The following is a 17,550-nucleotide window of genomic DNA, read 5'->3' on the forward strand; positions in this document are numbered from 1 at the left end:
CGTATGCGTAGGAAGCGCGATGATCTGGGGAGGGGACTTCAACTGCGGATTGAACCTGAGGGTGGACAAATCGGATGGGAAGATGGATAGACCGGCCCCTGCAGCCAGGGCGTTACAGACATTGCTGGATGACTTTGGTTTGGAGGATGCATGGAGAGTGAGGCACCCCCAGGAAATGTGTACAAAAAGGGGGGGTTGTCCTGACTGGAGAAGTCTAAGCTGGCTGCAGTTTATTCATTGCAGTGTAATTTTTAAGACAATCAGCTATCTAAGGGTATCACAATTTATATAATTACCAAAGATAGCAGTACATGAAAAGAACGGTAATAAAACACATGTGCTAAATCATTAGTTTGTAAAGGACCAGCTTTTATTAAGTGGCTGTCCTCATTTCTTTAAGCATTTTGTGAAAGAATTGTAAGTATCATATATCAGGGTGCACATACTTCACCCCAAATCACACAACAAAATACAAACAGGTATCGGTGCAAAGCATGAAACAAAAAGTAAAGTCAGTACATACAGGCACGTGCTGTGTGTTAACATTGATCCAAAACAAGGTAATAGTATAAAGGCGTCATGTTTGCCACTAATACATTCTGTTTTGCTGTTTTTCTAATTGTAGAATGATTCTACCCAATAGATCTATAACAGGTTTACCCAATGCAACGTGTAACTGGTGTAACCTCAATAATCCTAAAAAGATGTAAAGACCTTGGGTGGGTCTATAATAGCACAGATGTAAAGACCTTGGGTGGGTCTATCATAGCCAGCCTGGCTATTACCTTGTTTTGGATCAATGTTAAACACACAGCACGTGCCTGTATGTACTGACTTTACTTTTTGTTTCATGCTTTGCACCAATACCTGTTTGTATTTTGTTGTGTGATTTGGGGTGAAGTATGTGCACCCTGATATATGATACTTACAATTCTTTCACAAAATGCTTAAAGAAATAAGGACAGCCACTTAATAAAAGCTGGTCCTTTACAAACTAATGATTTAGCACATGTGGTTTATTACCGTTCTTTTCATGTACTGCTATCTTTGGTAATTATATAAATTGTGATACCCTTAGATAGCTGATTACACATTTGTTAATGGCCCTTAGTCCCGAGTCTGGTTTGGGCTCCCCCTCCCGTATACAAAGCACCCCCAGGAAAGGCAATATTCACATTAGTCTGCCCCACAGCAGTTATCAACGAGGTTGGATTATGTCTTCACATCACCCGAAATGATAGCGGAGATCGCACAAATAGAGTACAAGGCCGGGGTTCTTTCGGACCATTCGCCCCTGATCCTCGCATGGCTATACTACCCCCCCCCATGGCGCCTACGAGCGGAGGCATTGCGAGACCCCTTTTTTAGGGAGGACTTGAGGGAGGAGATTGGAAATTATTTTGAAACAAATACTGGGAGCGTGGATTCCACGGGAACACTATGGGAGGCCTTTAAGTTGTCATGAGGGGGGAAACCACAGCGAAATCCAAGGTCTTACAAGGTGGAGTTTTAGCTGAACTGCAGCAGACGGAAGAAAAATTAGAAGAGGCCTTAAGGGGCGGAGACGATACAGCAGAGAAGCTAGAATTGACACTTAGGTTACAACAAAAATGTGTGGAATATTGGGAGAGATTGTGTAACCTTAATTATAAAAAATACGTAGAGAGACAGCATGCGGGAGGTGATAAACCGGGGAGACTTTTGGCGTGGTTATATAAGAGTGAGACCCCCAGAGTCACAATCGGGACTATAGAGAGAGAAGACGGTAGCGTAGAGGACACCCAGGAGGGAGTTAATCAAGTGTTTGTGGATTATTATAAGGTATTATACGGAGATGACAGGGAAAGTAGTCGCGCTATGATCGAAGAAAAGGTTGAGGATATGGGGTTGCCCAAGACAAGCGAGGAGGAGACAGAGGAACTAGACACCCCGATCACCTTGGAAGAATTAGGGGAGGTGGTGAGGCAGCTGCCTACTTGTAAAACCCCAGTGACAGATGGACTCCCAAGTGACTTTTACAAAGTATACATGGAAGAGGTCCTCCCCCCACTGTTAGAGATGTTAAACAAAGCGTTCGAGACGGGACGCTTACCGGAGTCACTGAGAGAGGCTGTCATAATACCTCTCCCCAAACCTAACAAACCTGGGCACAGCTGTGGTTCCTATAGACCCTTAATGCTGAATCAAGACGGCAAGATATTAACTGCTGTCTTATCAAATAGACTGAAGAAGGTTATTGGCAAATTAATACACCCGGATCAAACGGGCTATGTCCCTCATAGAAACATTACCAATAATCATAGGCGACTCCAGAGAATCATTGAGTTTGGCAGAGAAAGAGATGAGGAAATGGCAATTGTGTCTTTGGATGCAATCAAGGCCTTTGACTCCGTTAAATGGCCATGGCTGCTTGCGGCCCTGAAGCACTACGTGTTAGGGCCTGGATATGTAAGTTGGGTGAAAATTTTATATAGCGAACCGCTGGCTAGAGTTAGGACAGGATCTGTGATATCGGAAAGGTGGCAGCTCGTCAGGGGTACTAGACAGGGATGCCCGTGGTCTCCAATGCTCTACATACTGGCCCTGGAACCTCTAGCAATATATCTGAGGCAGCAATATGACACCATAGGCATCGAGGTGAAGCGGCATCTGATCTCCCTATATGCAGATGACATGCTGCTGTACTTGCGATTCCCAGAAGAAAATCTCCAGTACATCTTAGAAGTGCTGGAGAGATACGCTGTGCTGTCCGGTATAGCAGTGAACCTCCAGAAGTCCAGCTTGTTCCCATTAGGGAGGTACATGGGGATTCCAGCGGAGCGGCTACCTGAATTGCAAGTGCCGTGGGCGGTTAGCACATTTCGGTACCTGGGGATAGATATATACCACACTGTGGAGGAAGAGCATAGGTGCAATACAGAAGCAGCCACTAAAAAAATTGAGAAGTGCATGCAGTTTTGGGCAAAGCTGCCCTTGGCGATGATGGGGCGGGGAGCAATGCTAAAGATGGTGGTCCTGCCAAGGCTCCTACACTACTTCGGGAACATACCGTACCTGATTCCTAAGAAGTTCTTCACCAAATTGAATAGCATGTGTAGGGACTTTTTGTGGCATGGCACGCGAAATAGAGTGGCGTTATGGAAGCTACAGAACTTCCATGACAAAGGAGGGATAAAGCTGCCCAACTATGAGGCGTACTATGTGGCAAGCCAGTTACAGTATGTTGCCAAATGGCTCTCTGACGAAGACACCTCGGAATTTAGACTGTTTGGGCGTGATTGTGCACCTTTTTATTTGAAAGAGATGATGTGGGTACCCAGTGCGGAAATGGTGGTGCGCCCCAAAATGATGCTACTGGGGTGGAAGGTGTGGCACTGGGCATGTCAAATGATGGAGGACCCGTCCCCATGCTCACCGCAGATACCACTGGTTGCATTGACGAGGGCAGACGCGCAGCTACGAATGATACCACTGGGAACCGGCTGGGGTGGCAACAATGGGTGATATTTGGCGGGAGGGCTCTAGTATTACTTTTGAGGAGCTGCGGGAAGAAACTGGGTTGCACGAGGGCCAGTATATTACGTATCATAGAGTGGTACAGAGGATTAAGGGAACATGGCCTGAAACTGTGTTGGAGGAAGAATCAGATGCCACCATAGACGTGATATATGACATAGCTGAGGGGCCATGAGATTTCCAGATTGTATGAAATGCTGATGTCTAAAGTGGGGAAGGAGGTCACGCAGTTGAGACTTGACTGGGAAATGGAGGTTGGAGCCCCGATGGGAGACGGGATGTGGGAACGGGCGCAGGGGTATCATAAGAAGGTGTCTAGAAACACGATGCTGAAACAGATTCAGCTGTACATAACGCACAGGGCATATATGACGCCTTAGAGGATATCGAGGTTTGAAAATGCAGGGCAGCAAGCATACCCCAAGTGTGATGAGGAGAATGCGGGCATGGTACATATGTTCTGGTCATACCCGATCATAGAGCGTTTCTGGAGGGGAATGAAAGAGAAACTGGAAGAAAAAGGGGTTAAGATGGTAGTGGATATAGTGTGGGCCTGTCTGCTGGGGGGTTCCCCAGACCACAGAAGCTCAGGCACATAAGTAAACTGAGGGATCTGGCTTATGTGCTTGCAAAGAGGAGGATTGCCATGGGATGGAAGTCATGCCATGTGCCAAAGGTAGAGGTGTGGTGGAGAGATTTGCAAAAATGGGCGGATGCCGAAACCATGGCATGGCAAGAAGCGAGTAGCACAGGGGGGGGAGGAGGAGACTGAGTCCCTGATGGCCTGGAAATCACTGATAGCCGAAATGTTTGGGTCATTAGCTGACCCGGCGGAGCCTGTAGAAGAGGAGACCGAACCACAGGTTGCGGAAACTGAAGGTTTAATGCAATAGACCCGTAAAGGGGGGGTGGGTTAAGGGAAGTAGTGGTTAGAAGTTAAGAAAGTGTAATGAAACTGTTGGAACATGCACTGTTTGTTCGGTTTGTATTGTTTGGTTGTTTGTATAATTCAATAAAATGTTTTTTTTTTTTTTAAAAAAGGTTGGCCTGAGGGCCTTGAACCAGGACGGTTCCATTAGAGTTAACATTAATGATGACCTTAGAGGAATGGAAGGAGGCCAGGAGGGCATCCCACCAGGTGCCACCATTAATGGGAGAAGAAGAGAAAGGAGAGAGCACTGAGACCATATGCAGGGTCCATAGGTCTGGCGAGGGAACGACAAGGAGGATGTCTGTGAGAGTTTCCTTGGAGGAGGCACTGGTGTAGGTGTCAGCAATAGGGAGACCTGGGTTGGAGACCAGGATGTCCTTTTTAAACTTCTTCCTACCAAATTTAGTGAGGAGAGCAGGATAGTCAATAGAGAAGCAGTTAGAAAAGATAGGAGAGACAGAGAGCATCATAGGGTACGTAGGGAGAAGAGGGAGGTGGAAGGGAGAGGGTGAGACACTAGAGAAGGACACAGGGAAGGGTGCAGGCAGAAGCAGCAGCAAGAGGCAAGCTGGTTGAGCAAAAGGACAAGACGACAACACTCAGGATTAAAGACCTATCAAAAAGCACACTATAAGATAGAGGAAAACGCACCTAAGTTTGAGAATCCTGAATAGAGGGAGAAGACCTAGGTTTCATGGCAACCTAAGTAGGTTTACAAAACTGTTGTGCGACCCCACGCGATTTGCTTCCAATACACTGCACCAAAGTTATTATAAAAACGTGCAGACCACTTATACGGTGTGCTTGCTCTTGTGCTGCTTTTAACAGCAAGGCAAAGTGTACTGTTGTGATTACATTTCCAGGACCAGTAATGAAGAACTTTAGTACGTGCTTCAGAGTTTGCTTAGCAACTGGGCATCAACACACCGCAAGCACCAGCAAATGTCCAGACTTGGGGCAAATAGGGAGAGACGCTTGTGTCTAAGAAGGTTACATCAGCAGCTCCGGCATCTACTTTCTATTTACGATGCAACAGTGTCTCTAAAGGCACAACTCAGCCAGTCTTGTGGAGCCGCAGAAGAGAGAGCCTGTGCAACAACAACAGATACCCCACCACCACCATGGGGAAAGTGAATCCTGTATGGGGGGGGGGGTGGGCTGGGAGTCGTGTTGCTGCGTTGGTGCTGCCTCTATGAAGCCGGCCCACCATCATGCCGGGTGACTGAGCATCAGATCTCCACTGAGAGGGTGCTCGTGCGGCCTAAGGGGGAGGGCAAGTAACACTCTGCCCCCTAAGGGGGAGGGCAAGTAACACTCTGCCCTTCCCCCACTCCCAATGCCCCTCTTCATCTAGGGCATTGAAGCCTGAACACAGTGCAGCCCAGACATTTACTTTATTATATTTATATAGCCCAGCCATGGACCCACAGGCATTAAGTCACGTAACAAGATGGACAAGAAACACAGTGGGGGGAATAAGAAGTAGGTGAGGTCAGAGTACAGAACTAGTCAGATAGGAGGGAGGGAGGGGACGTGTCCAATCAAGATACGAAAACAGCCATGTTTTCAGCTTTTTTCTGAAAAGACTCAGGCAGCAAAGACCGCGTAGCTCGGAAGGGAGCAAGTTCCAAGCCTTCGGGGCTGCAGCAAAGAAGGCTCCATTTTCAACCTTGTTCGTTTTACAGCTCGGTATGACCAGCAGATCTTGATTACTGGACCGAAGGGATCTGCTATTAACCTTTTTACGGATGAGGTTTTGCAAGTACAGGGGTAGAAGGCCAGATCTGCATTTAAATGGAATGACCAAAAGGCGGAAGCGAATGCAAGCTTCCACCGGGAATCAATGCAGAGCCTGCTTCGACGCTGAGACATGGTCACGCGGGAGAGACCAACTACGACTCAGACTGCTCCATTCTGGACGGCCTGGAGTCTATTGATGTCCGCTTTACGTAGGCCCACCAGAGTTCTACTGGTGTTCTACTGCAATAATCTATCTTTGAACAAATAATAGCTCTCGCTATGGTTGCAGCGTTATGCTGGGAAATAATAGGTCTCGGGTGCGCCAGAAGCTTCACATAATAAACAGCTCCGGAGACAAGGCAAGCCGCGTGAGACCTCATATTCAATAGTTGATCAAGAGTAACCCCTAGAATTGTTACTTTTGCCTGTGGATAAAGTTTCACTTCACCAAGCATAAAGCAGCAATAGTCAAAGTGCAACTTCACTAGCATCCATGCGGTGCCTACAGTCATCAACTCCTTCTGTTGAGGGAGAGATCATTGCCGTCCATCCAATTCTCAATCAGAGAGTAGACTCTATTAAGTTCACCTTCATCTGTGGCATGAAAGCTAGTCAGCGGGATGACACATTGAGTGTCATCTGCATAGTTAGAAAGAAATGACTCCCTCCTGCTCCAAAAGGGAAAAGAAGGGAGCCATGAAGATGTTATAAAAGCATGGGGAGAGGCCGACACCCTGCCACCAGTGTCTCGCTGCCTGCCCCACCACCTGGACTACAGCTGATGTTGCCCCTTGTATCCCCAGGGGCAGCTTTGTCGTCTTATTAGATGTACTCTCAACTATCCTGGACTGATAAAAGTGTAAGATCAAACTAGTTTCCTGCAGCGCTGCAAATGCTCAAAGAGGACTCGGTAAACATGTACTTTGAGGCTGTGAGCCCGCATGTCATTTATGTGCTTAAAGCAGTCCCAGTAATTAAGTGTGTGTGAAGCTGTGACGCTGCAGCTTGTGGCATGCTCAATATGGTTCAAGTAACCAACAATGGTGTTGTCCGTTGGTTGGAGTTTCCCCTTCTCCCCTGCTGCAGTCTCTTTCAGAATGTGGTAGAACTGCCAACATGCCACCAGCAGTCCACCTCCAACCGTGACCAGGAAAATATGTACACAGTGGTCGCTGTATGTTTTCGTGTTTGTAACTGGCCGAGTCCCAATGTATGTGATTATTGTTTTACCCCACGGTTCCTAAGTGGACCAAGTATTGCTATTTGTGACTGTTGATTTATTTGATGTTGTCTTTGATAGATTTGTTATGAAAAAGGAGTAGTGTGGTGTTGACCCTTTAAACCCTTAAGTGCCATGGGCGAGGTATCTCGTCTTTGGGATTACCTCCCAGTTGCCAGGCACAACGTTAGAAGGCATTGAATGGCGAAATACTGAAATCACCAAAAAAGGCTTTGGCACTGGGGGGGGCAGGGTGGAAACCCATGGCAGTTAAAAGGTTAAGAATATGTGTCATGACTGACAGTCAAAAGGAGCCTCAGCCAGCACGTGTGGCAAAATCCACGAATGACACTTCTGTCTCGTGTCCAGTGCTTTAAATGGCCCGGTCCTACACGGCCCTCTGTACCTGCACGGTTTTTGAGCATTTCAGTACCTGCACTTTTCAACGCTTGAAAGAGTACCGATAACTATATTGCAAGGTGAAAATGAAAGCTTTTCATTTCACTTTATTGCAACTTAAGGAACTAAACTGCTGCAGCCTATACTGGGGAAAGCAGCGCCCTCCCTCACCCTCCTCCTCTCTCCACCACCTGCAGTGTCAACAAAAGGGGAGACAAACATGCATCTACAGTGCTCTTAGCACACGAGGCGCAGGAACACTGTTTCCCTAAGTAGGTTTCATGTTTTACCATTGGTACATTTAATGGAGCATGATTGTTTTGGAAAGCCTGGGAAATTACTTTAAGACGTATCTTTGTATAAGCAATGCTTCTTCTAATATGTAAGTGTTTTTGAGTAATTGGAGTTGTGATGGGACGTTTTCGACTGAAAACTTGCACACAGCTCCACTTACTGAACACATTTCTCATTAGGCAATGAAAGCAAGCAATAATATAACTTCCCATCTAAAACTTACTTTACAGCAATGATATCTGCTAGTTTGATACGCAAAAAAGAAAGAAAAGTCTAATTTAATATATATATTCAAACATTTTTTTTAACACAATTCATAATGACAAACTGGAAGTTTGTTTGTGTGAAAGGATCTCAGATAAACTGCTTTATCTGTGTGCTCCTTGGCACATAATTTAATCTCACGGGGCATTGCCTGCAAACAACGGTGTGTGCATAAAAGGGACCTATGCCCAAAGTGCAGCACTGCAACGTCCGGCTTCGTAACTTGGTGAGTACCTGCACTAGTACTTTTCCATTTAAAGCACTGCTCGTGTCTTATTATTGAGTCTGCAGGCTGACGCTGTGTAATCACGGTACTGCCGCCTGTGTAACTTGGGAGCCCCCAGCCCACTGTCCTGCTGTGTGATCACAGCACCGCTGCTAGCCCGGGAGACCCCAGCACTTATCGGACTGGCCTGTGTGTCGACAGGTCCAGCCCACAACAATAGGGGATGCGTTGTGAGGAAAGCGCCTATCCTCTTAAGAATAAAGAGGCACTGCTGTAAGGAGAGGAAGAGGAGAAGCCTCAGGGAGGAAGAGGCGACTGGTCAATAAAGTATGTGAACGAAGCGAGACGGTGTCCTGTGTTCTCTGTCCTTCGACCAGGCCTAACAACTGCTGACGACGATAAAACGACCCATTTTAATGGCCTGCGTGCCAGAACTGCTGTCCTGCTGTGAGCCACAAGGAGGCTCATCCGCCGAGATCCCGGCATCCTTTCAGGCAATCCACCTGTCCTTGTCGCTGGAGTGGCCGGCGTTCTGTGATGGCAGTCCGCCCGCCCCTGCTACTGCCAGAGAGGCTGGGTGCCGCGCAGCAGTGAGCCTGTAGCCAGAGGACCGCCCCCCCTCCTCCCCGCGAATGAGCTATTCGCTCATCCATGTCACCATATGAGCCGCAACGCCATCAGCCGGCCCCTCCAACCGAGAGGTGGCTTTCCACGTTGTCCCGCCCACTAGTTCCACTATGTGAAGAAGAAAAAAGAAAAAAACTGTCACAGGCAAGCGCCAGGGAAATTTAAGAAAATGACATGCAACTGCTTTCCATTGCAATAGAAATGTACAAGGACAAGGCATCAGACACAAAAAGGGGATGTGCTACTGGGACACCAACTGAAGACGCCACCACAGTAAGAAAAGCACAGCCCTCACCACCTGACGACCCACCCATAGGGCGCGGTGAACAATCTAAGGGGCGCATAGTACCCACGAACTGCACGGAGGGTGCAAGAAAAATAAAACAAACAAATTCTCCCCCGCCACAAAAAAACAGTCCATCCAGGACAACAGAGGAAGGGGAAGGTACGACCTCGTATAACAAACAACACTACTAGACACGAGAGCCCAACATACCGACCACCATGGTGGCCCAGTAGGGGAACAGGGTGTAGCTCAGCAGACCATCAGCAATGTGGTGTTCTTGAGGAAGCCATACCCATTCAGCCTCCAACCCCAGCTGGACAGATAACCAAGATGGACCCCATGGGTCGAAGAAAAGTAACCAGTAACCAGTACTCAAGGACATCTTCACTAATCTGGTAGGGACGGAAATCAACAGCACCATCAAAATCATCCCAGCGGAAGACAGAATCACCTATGACGCCCTTGTGGCTGGATAAGAAACTTGTCATACAGCCGAAAAGGGACTATGAACGGTATGTGTTCAACCAGTGCCAACAGGCGCCCTATGAGACAGTAGAAGAATTCCTCACATGCCTGTGTCAAAACCTGGTCCACTGCCAATTCTCGGCTTTTTCATATGACGAAACAATTAGACTCCGTTTTATCGAAGGTTGCATGTCGTCCACACTGCGTAAACAGCTCCTAAATAAGCCCCTGATGATCGACAAAGTCTTCCAGTCAGCAAGAGTTCATGAGTGGGTGGAGATCCAAGCATCCGTCATGGAGACGCCCAAGAAGAAGACTGATGGAGATGAGTCGGTAGTAGCCATCACCAGCAGTAGCGACGCAGGGAGAGAGACACATTACTAGACCCCACCGAAGGGACCGCCATGGGAAGATTACACACAGACGAGACCAGGCTCACGCTCACAGAGACTATGCTACTGATGCAGCCAGATATTCCCTCACGTGGGCCCATGCCTGGCAATGAGCCAACGATGCTCCAGGCGCGGAAGAGAAGGTAGACCGTTCCTGCCAGCTCGACAGAATCTGGCGACACAAAGCAACTGGAGACAGCCATACAGGCCAAGCCCGACAACCACACAGTGGAGACAACAGCAGTTCTACCCACAGCAGCCAAGAGAATGCTGAGAGCGATGGACCAGGGCCTAGACTACGGGGAGCCCCCGGGTGGTAATCAGCTGCCACAACAAAACTACTACATGAACCACTACAGTTACCCAAGTGATCCGCTCACGCACTGGGATGAATTTGCATATGGCCAGGACCCAGAATTTCCAGACGAGTTTGAGGCAGCGACTGGTAATGGTGGACAAGGATGCAGTCTCCCATCTGTTCCTAGGTGACAAGGGAGTCACTGTCAACATCATGGGGGAGCAGGAGTTCCTACTATCTGGGAGTAAACGGGATCTGGTACCGTAAAGAGCAAGGATCTACCAATGGGGAGCCATCACGCCACTACCATCGTTGGGGCAATTCAGAAAGACGCTTACATTCAAAGGGAAGACGACCGACACCATCATTCATGTGCTTAGAAGCCCAGTCAACGGGAAATGCCTGCTGAGCCATCGCATTGCGAAGGAACTTTGCCTCATAGACATTCACTTTCAAGACAATGAAGTAGTGGTATGCAGAGGAGACCACAGCAGAAATGGAAATTAAGGTATATGTCACATGAAAGGAGCCCATAATGAACAAGGATGATCAGGACCATGTTCCCCCAGCTCTTCAAAGGCCTGGGGATAGCTGACAGGAAGGTAATCCGCCTGCACATCAACAACATAAAACCCGTCCCACAACCTGCTAGAAAGTTGGGAATTCACCTGCATAGGGGCCACAACGGGGCCCACGCCGTGGATCTCACCCCTAGTAGTGGTACACAAAGATGAAAACAGACTTCGACTATGCGCCGACATGAGAGTTGCAAATACTGCCATCGAGTGGGAATGACATCCAAAGATAGAGGACATGATCGTGCAGTTAAACTGTGCAACAAAAGTCTCAGGCTGGACCTCAACCAGGAGTACCACCAACTGGAACTGCACCCTGCCTCCAGAGGAATCACCACCTTCGCCACCCATTACTTTTTTCGCTACAAGCGGCTAAACTTTGGAATCTCCTCCGCCGCAGAGATTTTTCAGAAGACCATTTTACATCTGCTGCTCCCAGTCAGGTCAGCCTTTAACTATTCTGATGACATTCTTGTATACAGCACCTCCCAGGAAGAGCATGACAAGCCCTCATCGACGTATGCAACATCCTGAAAGAGGCAGGACTCACGCAAACTACGAGAAATGCAACATCAGCAAGGACACTCGGGTTCTACGGCCACATCTTCTCTGGAAAAGGGATGCAGCCTGACCCGGAGAAGGAACGTGCCATCAACGAACTGCAGACACCCACCCACGCGGTTGAAGTGCGATCATTCCCGGGGATGGCAGGCTACTGTGCTGGATACCTACAGTGATATGCTGTTACCACTGAACCGCTAAGACGCCTCCTAGGTAAAGACAAGCTGTTCACCTGGTCCCAAGAATGCCAGAAGGCATTGACACCATCAAATCCGAACTGGCAAATGCTACTCACCTCACCTACTTCAATCCACAATGGCACACAGAACTGGTGGCCCACGCCAGCCCAGTCAGCCTAGGGGCCATCCTGGCACAGCGAGAGAGACCAGACGCCCCTGCAAGCTGCGTGGTAGCATACGTGAGCAGGTTCTTGTCCCACATGGAGAGCACAGACTCATAGGCGGAGAAGGAAAGCTTAGCAGCAGTGTGGGCCTGCAAATACTTCCACCACTTCATGATAGGGAAGAGATTCGCCCTCATAACAGAGCACCGGGCCCTCCTATCACTATTTGGCAACCTGAGGACAAAGATGCCACCAAGGATAGAAAGGTGGGGCATCTGCCTACAAGAATATGACTGACAACAGACACAAGTCAGGGGGAGACAGCAACCCTGCAGACTACATCTCATGCCACCCAACGACAAGGGACATGCCACCGAGGGAAGGGGACGCAGAATACCTATGCTACATCACAGAACAGGCCTTACTGCCCACTCTTACCGTCCATGTCCTGGCAAAAGCAACACAGGCTGGCCCATCCACTAGGTGGGCCAAGATGCTCACATCACACAACAAATGGAGGGACTACAAGAGAATGCTACACTATCAGGAGGGAGTCAACAGGCAGGAACTTGCATTGTCAGAACAAGGAGTTCTGTTGAGGGACTGCTGCATGGTCATCCCATCATCCCTACGGAGGGGGCTGTAACGCAGGCACATGGACATCGGGAGTGGAAGCAACCAAGAAATTGCTCTGACAAACAGCATGGTTCCCTCTCATGGACAGCATGGTGGAGGAATTAGTCAGGAGCTGCCTACCATGCCAGTGCCCAGCCAGAAGTGAGCCACCCCCACCCCCTGATGCAAACGCACAAACCTGAGAAGGTATGGCAAGGAGTTGCAATATATTTCAACGGGCCGCTAGAGTCAGGGACCATCTTCTGGTAATTGAGACGAGTTCTCCAGGTTTACCATTGTCAAACACACATCGTCCAGCACACTTCGTCCATGGCATTCACCCAGGTAGTCAGGCAATAGACAAAGTCTTCAGCGAGTGGGGCATTCCCACTACAGTCAAGACAGACAATGGGCCACCGTTCAGAGGCCAGGACTTCCGCCGATTTGCGATGCACATGGGATTCACACACCAGAACATAACACCTCTTTGGCCACAAACGAACGGTATGGCAGAAGGATTCATGTAGTTCATAAAAAGGACCATTCAGAAGGCGACCAAGGGGGGCATGTACATTCAGCAAGCACTGTGCCGAATGTTACGACACTACAGAAACACGCTGCACTTGGTAACAAGGGTACCACCAGGTGACCTTATGAGGGCATATCAAGCCAAGACACGCCTACCCCAGGGAAGTCAAGGAACCCAGTGGCAGCCAGAAGACCGAGACATCCTAGAAGATGAGGTGATAGAGAGAAAGACACGAGAGCAAAAGAAGCAGCCAAAGAAAGAACCGACTGGGCCCGAAAGGCAAGACCTAAAAGAGTTTGAGGAAGGAGAAGAAGTACTTGTGAAGCAATGGATACAGAGGAAAATGGACAAAAGGTATGACAGCACACCCCTTAGGGCAGCGGTATTCAAACTGTGGGGGGTGGTCCTGTGGGGTAGAGGCGGCTCACATGGTCCAGCTGAAGCATGACACTGTCTCAGGCACTAATGAAAAAGTGGCCCGCAGTTGTAAATGGATATTCATTGACAGACTGTTTGAATAGTACCCAAGGGGGTGCTTTGTGGTAAAATATAAGTACATTGTGATATTTATAGAATATTTATTCAGCAACAATGGTCAAAATTACTAACTGCGTAGGGAAGTAAATCATCAAACTGGCCCACATTGGCAAAAAAGGTGGCCCATTTTGACTGGCCCACACTAGCATTTAGTATTTTTGGTACAGGCATTGCCCTATGATATGATATTTTATTTGTATGGCGCTCCTACACAGGTGTTTCAGAGCGCAACCAGGCAAAGGGAAGGGAACAGACCAGTCCGAGCCTGGCGGCTCATCCATAATGGCAAGGGGGTGCCCACCCAGTGGCCCCCTCACCCATTATGGAGGAGCTAAGGAGCCAGTCCAGTGAAACAATGAGCTCTCCCTCAGCTGCTTTTTCCAGCTGAGGGAGTGCTCCTGGGCTGGCTGAACTGTCAAAGGAAATCCCTATTTCCTTTGACAGTTCAGTTCATTCCCCAGCCGCACATGTTCCCTGAGCCATGCAAGGCTGGGGCGTTTTGTTTCGCCAGCATTGCATAGCTCATTGGAAACGCTGGCTGGGGCACTGCATGTCTGTATGTGCAAGGGGGAGCTCCTGCGCCTCCTCGCACATACGGACAGAGCAGCCTGAACAGGGAGTTTCAGCACCCACATGCAATCCAATGCAAAAGGTATGTTTATGTTAATTTATTTTATTGAATCATGTGTATGGATGCGTGAATGCTTGTGTTAAGTGCGAGTGTATGGTGATGGATGCTCGGTGAATGATAGAGTGATTGCTGCATGAATGTGTGTAAGTTTGTTTTGGTCCGTTCGAGCTGATTTTGGCAAGTGGTGGACAGAGGGGAGGGGAAGGAGGGTTGTACAACAAAGGCATTTTAAAAATGCCTAAATGCCTTTGTTGCGCAATCCCCCTACCCACCTGCCAAAATCAGCTATCCTTCTGAGGCGCTGTGGAGCCCAGGGGACAGGGATGGTATTTTTTACTGGATTTCTATCAGAAGTCCAGTCAAAATACCATGCTTTCCCCCTTCACACCCCAGCGTCTTGCATACACACATAACCATGTTGATTGTGTTAGGCCTATTGGGGCCCAGGGGACAGGGATGGTATATTTTTGCTGGACATCTATCATAGATGTCCAGTAAAACATGTCATGTCTGCTCCCTGGGCCCCCAGCAGCAATTGCAAACTGTTTGGATATTTACCCATTTGTTTTTAAAGAATGCTCTTCAATGCAACATTTTAACCCATTATTTTATTTTAAAAATTCACGGGGGGAAACCCACCCCCCAGGCTCCACCTTGATTGGTTCGGACTCCCTCACTGGGCTCGGTCACTATGGCATTTTCAGGGGAAATAGTTATGCCCCTCCACTTATAAAAATTCAAGAACTTAAGACGGCAGGAGCTTGGCCACAGGCCTTGGAAGGAGTATTACATACATGAGAAGATCGTCCCAACTTATCGTGATGGTTATTTTTCTTTTGTATGGGAAGTGAGATACTTTTGGTTCGCCCACTGAGTACATAATATCTAAGAACTTGAATTTTAGACACAGCTACATCAACCTGCTCAAATCGACCGACCTATAGGCCTGTACTGTCTCTGTATTCTCTCATCAAAGTATTTATTGACTCATGCCTGTCATCTATCTGCACTATTTCTGTTCATATTTTGTAACCTTGTAACTTAAGCCTTGCATGTCTTGTAATTGATGCGCCCTGATACCCAGGGGCTGGTGTGCATTAGAAATAAATACAAAAACAAACAAACCCCAACAAAACGAAACCAAATGGGATAGGCGTCTTTCCTGGTCCTTGATATTATACTGGACACGTCCGTCGGGGGTTAGAACTTTCTCCTCTGAGTTTTTACCATGCATATTCTACCCTTGTGAAACTCTGTTAAAGAGCTTGTGTTATTTTAATTACGCTGGTGATACTCCCCGTACTTCGGTTACACAAATACTATTTGGACCATAAACAACTGTTTTGACAATGGGTTTTTATTCTACTCTTTAGACTTCCCTGGTTCATCTAAGCACTGCCCGAAAACGAACAAGAGCAGAGCTTTGGGTCATGCGGCGGTCTTTTGCTAAAAATCTTCATCTTTTGCTTGCAGTATTAAAGAGATTAACACAGTCTGGGGGGGACTACGTCATGCGCCCCTGCCCACTCGTATCATGTCCTTAGTACCTCCGGTAGGGGACTACCCTGACCGCTGCAGCCATTCTCCTCAAGCGACATCTCGGCCATTCAACGTCCGCGAGTCCGCAAACAAGTGTGGGCACCGCGCCCGCGGGTGCTCTGGGAAATGTAGTTCACACTGAGACTGGCTCGTGACCAAGAAAACATGCTAATGAATATGACGTTTAAAGTGAAAGAAAGCGGCCGGGGTCGTTGCGGTCTCTGGCGCCTCCAATACAAAATAATACATCTTTACTGGCATGACTAAAACAACTATAAATAGAGTGTTCTCTCTGATGTCAGGTATATTTTGTAATAGATAAGCTCAAATAAACCACCCTGGCCACTCCTTTGGTTATGTAGACCACGCCTCTCTGAAAGATGCCGTTGTTATTTCTTAGACCACGCCACCAAATGAGTATGAATTTCGTTACGTTTACCCCGCCCATCGTCATTCCCATGTTGTGCAATTGGTTGGATGTGTGTGGCGTTGTGCCGGAACGTGGGATTTGTTGGCCATCCTTTTATGTTTACTGCTCCAGAGTCTTCAGTGTACACGACAGTGAATCTTCACTTTCCATTATAAAACGGGCAACACATAATGTCCTTCTTCCATGCTTACGAAGAGGGCGGAGCAGTGGTTGCTGCGGTTACCAGGGACGCTTCAGTTCTTGGAGTTGTGGTGCAAAATGGGAACCAAAGCTCGGCCCCGATTTTTTACCCCGCGGGAGGTGTCCACGCACACCACCCCAAAGGACCTTTGGGTGTCGTACCTGGGCAAAGTGTACGATCTGAGCCCTCTCATAGCGAAGTACGCAGGTATGGTAGGATAGCACGGGGGAAAATGCGAAAATGGGCTAGCCAATGATGGTAAATGGGTCGTGGGGGCAACCTCATCGCCTCTAAGGCTTTCATGTGAATAATTCCAAATCTTCATGAAACCTGCTAATGGTGGGATTGTTAACTGTGATGGGCCAAATCCATTTTAAAGCTAATTCCCCACCACAGCTCACAACACCTGATTAGTTGGTGAAATAAAAGGTCAACCAGGTACTTTTAAAAATGTACAAAGCTGTCTGCTTGGTTGACATGCAAAAGGCGCTTTCTTCTTTTGCAAAACTGCGCATATTTTATTTGCTGAATGCAGAAAATGCTGGACACCTATTTTAAGATAATGAAAGAAATGAAAGCCCACCGCAGTCTATGCAGAAATCTCACGTTGTCCACTTGTCACATGTGAACAGGACACCCGCCCTCCCTTATTTTCTTTCATTGTGGTACTTGTAGCTCCAAATTTATAATGGCAAATGTCGATTTACCTAGCTAAGTTTTGTATGAAAATTCTGATTTTCAAAACATACATTACAGAAATTCTAAAAAAGACACGGAGGCAAAGGGTTATGCGTTACTCTCATCTTTACTTTCTCGTTTGAGTCTTTGGTAGTCTGTTGTGGCCTTGAAGGACGACAGGACGCTGTAGTGAGTCTACTCTACTTTATTAAATAACAACTGGTGTGGACTGGTATATGTCCAAGTTCTCATCAAGCACGTACTTACAATTCAG

The 17,550-nt window shown here is 47.8% G+C and overlaps 2 protein-coding genes across 2 annotated transcripts in view; one reads left to right on the top strand and one right to left on the bottom strand.

The window, feature by feature from the left end:
• The window catches only part of NAA38 (N-alpha-acetyltransferase 38, NatC auxiliary subunit), a 70,047-nt gene extending 53,727 nt beyond the window's left edge, over positions 1-16,320 (bottom strand). Inside the window, exon 1 of the mRNA XM_069646288.1 lies at positions 15,996-16,320. Within this exon, the coding sequence (XP_069502389.1) occupies positions 15,996-16,055 (60 nt within the window). The 5' untranslated portion in view covers positions 16,056-16,320. The remainder of the gene's footprint in view (positions 1-15,995) is intronic.
• Positions 16,321-16,593: 273 nt separating this feature from the next.
• The window catches only part of CYB5D1 (cytochrome b5 domain containing 1), a 136,949-nt gene continuing 135,992 nt past the window's right edge, over positions 16,594-17,550 (top strand). Inside the window, exon 1 of the mRNA XM_069646285.1 lies at positions 16,594-16,805. Within this exon, the coding sequence (XP_069502386.1) occupies positions 16,601-16,805 (205 nt within the window). The 5' untranslated portion in view covers positions 16,594-16,600. The remainder of the gene's footprint in view (positions 16,806-17,550) is intronic.

This window comes from Ambystoma mexicanum, chromosome 1p, assembly GCF_040938575.1.
Source record: "Ambystoma mexicanum isolate Mex_15411 chromosome 1p, UKY_AmexF1_1, whole genome shotgun sequence".
Classification (NCBI taxonomy): Eukaryota; Metazoa; Chordata; class Amphibia; order Caudata; family Ambystomatidae; genus Ambystoma; species Ambystoma mexicanum.